The sequence below is a fragment of the Thalia democratica genome, chromosome 1 (genome assembly GCF_965202585.1).
Source record: "Thalia democratica chromosome 1, ktThaDemo2.hap1.1, whole genome shotgun sequence".
In the NCBI taxonomy this organism is placed as follows: Eukaryota; Metazoa; Chordata; class Thaliacea; order Salpida; family Salpidae; genus Thalia; species Thalia democratica.
In genome coordinates this window covers 41,736,297-41,742,511 of record NC_139165.1, presented here as the reverse complement: position 1 = coordinate 41,742,511, position 6,215 = coordinate 41,736,297, and the positions used below count along the sequence as shown (strand labels likewise).

Sequence of the window (6,215 nt, the reverse complement as noted above, 5' to 3'; positions counted from 1 at the left end):
CAGACTTTCGCCGATTTTGTTGATTGTACTAAAACGAGCGTACCAGATGTCTTGCCTAGTGGACAATGTTTTAAACGTTGCACGGCAAAGACAATACTGACGTCACTAATCATTGCCAGCAAATGGTTGCTTCATGCGAAAGCATGACAAACCGTTTGTAGATTGACGACTACAAGTTTTTCGGTTGTGACTGACTGATGAGTCCTAATAAGGACGAAACCGGTCTCAGACTACCGAAACTTGTGGTCTGATGATCGAATTGGCATGATCAACTCTTTTGTTAAATTTGAGCTTGTCTCACGGCAAACGAAAGTCCGGACTTGTTCTGCAGACTTTCGCCGATTTTGTTGAAAAATTATCTTAGATTAAATCAATTAAAAAAAAATATCATTACGTTTTTGTTTATATGTTAAAAACCTCCTCAGCTTTTGAGTGCTTTAAGGCAAGTTTTCATAATTTTAACATAGTTGTTTAAAATATTATTTGGAGCCTATACTTTAAAGAATTACTTCAATTGAATAAAAAAAATTATTATGTAGTATAATTTAGTAATTCCTTTTTAAATCTAAAATAACTAAATGATTTTGTAAAACTTTTTTTTGATTACTTTTTGCATTTTTGCAACTTTTTAACAAATAAGTGTTTTCTGTATTTTATTAAACCAAAAATTTCAATTAACCATCACATAATCAATCAAAATAAAACTTTTGTCAAAGTATAATTTAAAAGGGTAAAGTAATAAATTTATTCGCAAAATAAAAAACCAAATAAAGTATTTAGAAAATTTAAACAATAAAAACTAACAGGAACTTGTACTTTGTTAATAGTAAAAAAAGCTGAATTGTTATATCAACTTTTGGCTACAAATAAAAATATCGTTCTTTGAATCTTTTATAGTAGTAAAATTCTAGTTTTCTAAAAACTTATTGCAAACAAATAACAGTATAAATTAAAATTAATGAAGTCATATTCAAGAATTGTTTAAGCTTATTGTAAACCAAATGTTCTATAAATAGAAATAAAGGTTACTCAAACAATTTTTTTTTTTGCTCATAAAAAAGTAAAAACAAGTTCGACCAAACAGAACGAGTGCAAAAACTAATGACGAGGTGTGAGAACGACTTCAAACATTGGCGGAGTGTAAATAAGAACGGAGGTACCCTCCCCCAAATCCCTAGCAACCACCCCGTCGGCAGTCCTTATATGAAAGTGGGCCATCAAGTTAACCAGTGACGTCATAATGACCTGCTTGGCCAGCTTGTACCCTCCGCACTGCCTCCTCCCCAATCCAAACGTCAGCACCCTGCCAGTTGGGGCGAACCGACCGTTTTCGTCCAAATGTCTACCGGGTCTGAAGCTGTCTGGGTCGGGCGACCAGAACACGGGGTCCCTGTGAACGGACCACAGGTTGGGCTGGATGTTGGTGTCTTTGGGGACGTGGTAGCCCAGCAACGTGGAATGTTGGGTGGTGAAGTGAGGGGTGACGGTGGGGGCGATGGGTCGCAATCTGAGCCCCTCCTCGATTACAGCTTTGCAGTAATGGAGTTCTGAATACAAGTCCTTGTCGAAGTAGTCATTATTGTCTGTTTGAATTAACATTATATTAATCTTTTATAAATTTATGTTTTCACGTAAAAACTATATGTAACCGGTGAACATTTATTACAAAAAGTAGCCTAATACTTGAAATATACATTGAAACATGAGAACAAAATAAAAGTTGTGACAACTGTGCCTGTGAAGCACTTAAAGTATAAAGAAACTCTTTAAACAATTAAAAGAAAATCTCAAACAAAAATTAAAAACGGTTTTGTTGTTAATTACAAACTTTTAAAAACAATTTCTATTTCCTGCTCGACTTTCTGCAACGCTTCGCCGCTTTTAAGAAGTTCTAATAAAATCCAGGAAAATTGACATTTCGTCGTTTGAGTACCACCCGTCATGGAATCCTCGCTCATGCAATATAACTCATCCCTGAATTTCGGCTCAGGTGAAACTGTTGTCAAGACAATGTTTAAGTTTTTTTTTTTATAGATAATTTTCAATAAAAAATTAACTATTTAATATTATATCTTTTTTTTATAAACATACTGACAATTTACTAACTTAACATTGTTTTTTTACAAACCCTAGTACTTTTTCTGTTACTGCAAAATTATCCGTATCGGAGCTCTATGAAAAAGAAACTCTCTGTTTCAATAAATAATCATTCTAACAGACTTGTTTTCATTTGTTTTTTATTAACTTAAACCATTTTTTTAACTCTTACTTTACGAAAGTTTTAATAAATGCTACACTTCTTTTTATATTATTTTTTTTAACAAATTTGAAAACTTGTAAATTTACCCAACAGTTATTTTATACTAAAAAAATTGTATTTCGTTATTCTTATTCGTCATACTAATTTCACACTTAACGTGTAAGGCTTGTAATTACAAGAAGTTTTAAAGGAATTAGTTTTTAATTAAAACTAATTTCCAAAACGTGCTGAATGTTTACTGTTCTACATTTATTTTCTATAACATTTTATTTCAAAACTAAAAAAAATTATAATCATACAATTTAAAACATTTGTAACAAAATACTGTACAGCTTTGTAAATAAACGACACGTTTTATTGTCAGTCTTTTTTAGTACATATACTGTATCTTTAAATGAGATTACAATTAAAGTTATAATGTTTTACTTGCATTTATTAAAAGCTGAGGAAAGATCATTTATTTCATCGGGGCCAGACAACCGTTGCTCGTGAAAATTGTTAAAAATTTTCTTTACTTGATTGTGTTCATTTCGTTTCGCGTTCATTAGTCTAATGTTTTAAAAATATAATTTTTTACTGTTTAATAATGTGTGAAAAATACTCGTATATGTAATGAAATATTGTTTTAATAATAAAAATGTTTTTTATTTTTTATTAAAAGAATTATAACAACCTTTACACCATCTACTTTAATAATGAAAAAAAAAGTATAATAAGTCAAGTTTTATTTGCTAAATTTTAGTTAGTTTAGTGTTCACGTCTATTTGTTTTATGTGATTTACTGAACACTGTTTTTGATAAATTTAGAGACTTTTATTCTAAAATGCTAATAATTTAAGTGAATTTCAATAAAATTTAGTATTTTTTAAATACAATTACATCAAGGTTACCTTTTAATTGAGGGAAAATGTATTATCCAGTCTAACGTTAATACTTTTCCAGTTCCTTTATCTCTTTCTGTGTTTCCAATGCAACACAGTTTCATAATGTTCTCTAACTCTGGGTTTCCATAATCAAACGATTTGGAATACAGTGTCTGGTAAAATATATATAATTGTTTGCCTAATTTGTAGTGATGGTATTGACAATAAAATAAAATGTTATATAATTAAAAATAAATTATGCCAAAAATAATCTTAATGTTGACTTTATTCTGATTAAAATCTAATTATTAGAAACTAAATAAAAATTTTATGCTTCCATTTTTTAATTCTGTAAAGTAATTTAGATAAATTCTAAGATTATGAAATGATTTATGAAATAAAATCCTTTTCTTGCATGCTATACAGCCCGAAAACAATGTTTTAAAATTTTTAGTTTTTAAAATTTATACACAGTCATACAACCGAAAAATACTTTGTAAAACTTAATTAAATTTAAAGCTCTCAATAGTATTAATCTCCTAATTGTGGTATTTTAATTAATCTTTGTTTGAAAACACTTTTAATTAAGTTTTATAGATGGATAAATTTAATAAACAATTTAAAATAAAACTAAAGCTTATGCTAAATTATTTTTTTTTTTAATTCAGATTAGGTTTATTGCTTTTACCTTTATACATATAATTTCGAATTTTATTTTAATTACAGATGCTTAGAAAATTTTAACAAAAAAAGTATATATTTAGAAATCATATATAATTAAAATTCATAATTTGACTTTCTTCTATAAAATCGTATACTAATTTGATATATCTTTGTAACATAAAAGCTAAAAAATAATTTAAGGCATAATTTAATTATTAAATTTATAAAATTTATAAAAATTTCCCGCGTGTAAATAGGTAGCTGCGTAAATCAAAATTTAAAATATTTTAAATATAAATTTACTTGTAGCAGAACATTTGCCATTGTAGATCTTACTACGTGCTGAATGTCGACCCGTTTGTTTGATGTCTTACTGAGATGACTTATCATTTTTATTATTTCAGTTTTCACTGCTCTGTCTGTGTCTGCAAATACAAAACCATAAAATTATAATTATATACAATGCTGAATAACAGCCTTTTACAATCAACATTGTATTAATGGGTTGCTACGTAACATTAGTTGGTTAAAACTTTATTTTGTTTAAGTATAAATACAGCTTAGTAGGTTGAAGTTTAAAAGCAATCTAAAACGTTTTAACAAACTTTACGCACAAGTTAGATAAAGTTATAAAAATAATTAAACTGTGCACTAGATTTTGCAATCAGTCAAGTTTAACGTAAGAGCTGTCAGTTTAAGATAAGACAAGAATTTAAATTTTATCAGCCGTCAAATGTTTTTTTTTAAAACAGTCACTTTTGAAGTCAAGTTAGTGTGAAAATTAATTTTACGCACAATCAAAAACAAAAATTCCTAAATTCAGTTATCTAAAATAATATTAAACTTTCAAAAAATAATAATATATTTCTTATAAATTTGAAAGTAATATAGAAATTTTATTGTCAATTTGATGTGTTTGCCACTGTGTAGCATGTGAAGTAGTTTTAATATTAAATTGATTTAATAACATCAGTTATTACTGTGTCTTGTGACAAAACATGAAGTGTTTTTATTAAAACTACATTGAATTCTAGCTATTACACGCGATAAGAGCTGATTCGCGTGTCAACCGTGTGATTTAATACAGCAACTTTGTGCTTTTGATATCTGACTACTCTGTTTGCAACGTTTTTGATTTTTTTCTAACAAAACTGTTAATAAAACTTTTATTTATTAATAGTATATAAATATTAATACTTTTAAATACTTATTTTCTACTTACACCTGTTTTAAAATGAAAACCATACAAAAACAGTTTTAACAACTTTTTTTAAGTTATTATTGGTTTTCATAACAACAAAAATCAGATAAATATGTTATATACTAATGTATAACTGTTTTTACATATTTTAACCAAATTAAAAAAAAAAAAAATTTTGTTATAAAATTTCGTAAACGCAAAAATACCAACGTGTTTTAAGTATGCTCAGATTCTGAATCAAGAATGGTTTCAGTTTCTTGTGAATTTGGTTGTCGGGGCAGAAAAACAAACCCTCTCCCGGCCTTCTGTGGGCTTGTATGTGGTTTCTGTGGTCGCGACTGCTGTAAATCCCCTGCCTGTCTTCTAATACCGCTTTCACCGCATTATATCTGCAAAAAAAAATTAGATTTAATACAAAGTAAAGTAAACTTGTATATTTTGAAGATAAAACTAACTAAATATATTAAGAACTCTGCTTAAGTTTTTAAGACAAAAACAGTATTATAGCAAATTTGTAATTATAAATTAATAACATATATACAATGCACGATTTTTTAGAGAACTTACAACAACAACATATTTTCATGATTAGATCTGCAAAACTTTAAAAAAAACCGTTGTACTTATCTTAATCGAACTAAACATTACTAACCCATTGACAACGACAACGTCTTTTGATCCTACTTTAACTTGGTAGATGTCGCCGTAATGTTTGGTCCAGTCCATAAACACCCGCTCTTTGAAACTGGTCAGGTAGAACAAGGATCCGAATATCGGCCACCTAACAGGACCTGGAAGCTTTTTGGTAACAGTTGTTTTTGAACTTTCGTCCTTTGTTACGGGGTCCATGTTTAGTTGTTTGATTAAAATGCTAGTAAATAGCTAGTTTTTGCTGAAAAAAATTTGTAAACTTTAATAAACAATAAAAGTTTAAGTGATTAAGCTAGATTAAAAAACGAATAAGTCTACACTTACTTAGAAAACTACGCAATTTTATAAGTACGTCAACCGTGTAGGGTTATGAATAAAGTTTTTTAGTTTATGTGATTTTATAAACATGAACTTGTACGACCTTACTCATTATAAAAAATAAAAGTTTTATTAGTAAAAAGTTTTAGTATTCAGAAATTTATCAAACTTTTTAAAGCACGTAGCTATAAGTGAAATTATGTTTTAATTAAACATTTTTTATGAAAATAAACTTGTTAATTTTTTATCCATTATCTTT

The 6,215-nt window shown here is 28.0% G+C and overlaps 1 protein-coding gene across 1 annotated transcript; it reads right to left on the bottom strand.

The window, feature by feature from the left end:
* Positions 1-1,098: 1,098 nt before the first annotated feature.
* On the bottom strand, positions 1,099-5,836 carry LOC145836094 (uncharacterized). Its single transcript, XM_082943897.1, has 6 exons — positions 5,640-5,836; positions 5,198-5,376; positions 4,090-4,211; positions 3,187-3,296; positions 1,829-1,974; positions 1,099-1,583 (listed from the first exon to the last, which is right to left on the bottom strand). The coding sequence occupies exons 1-6, from the start codon at positions 5,834-5,836 to the stop codon at positions 1,099-1,101; spliced, it is 1,239 nt and encodes a 412-aa protein (XP_082800023.1).
* Between the last annotated feature and the right edge of the window lie 379 nt (positions 5,837-6,215).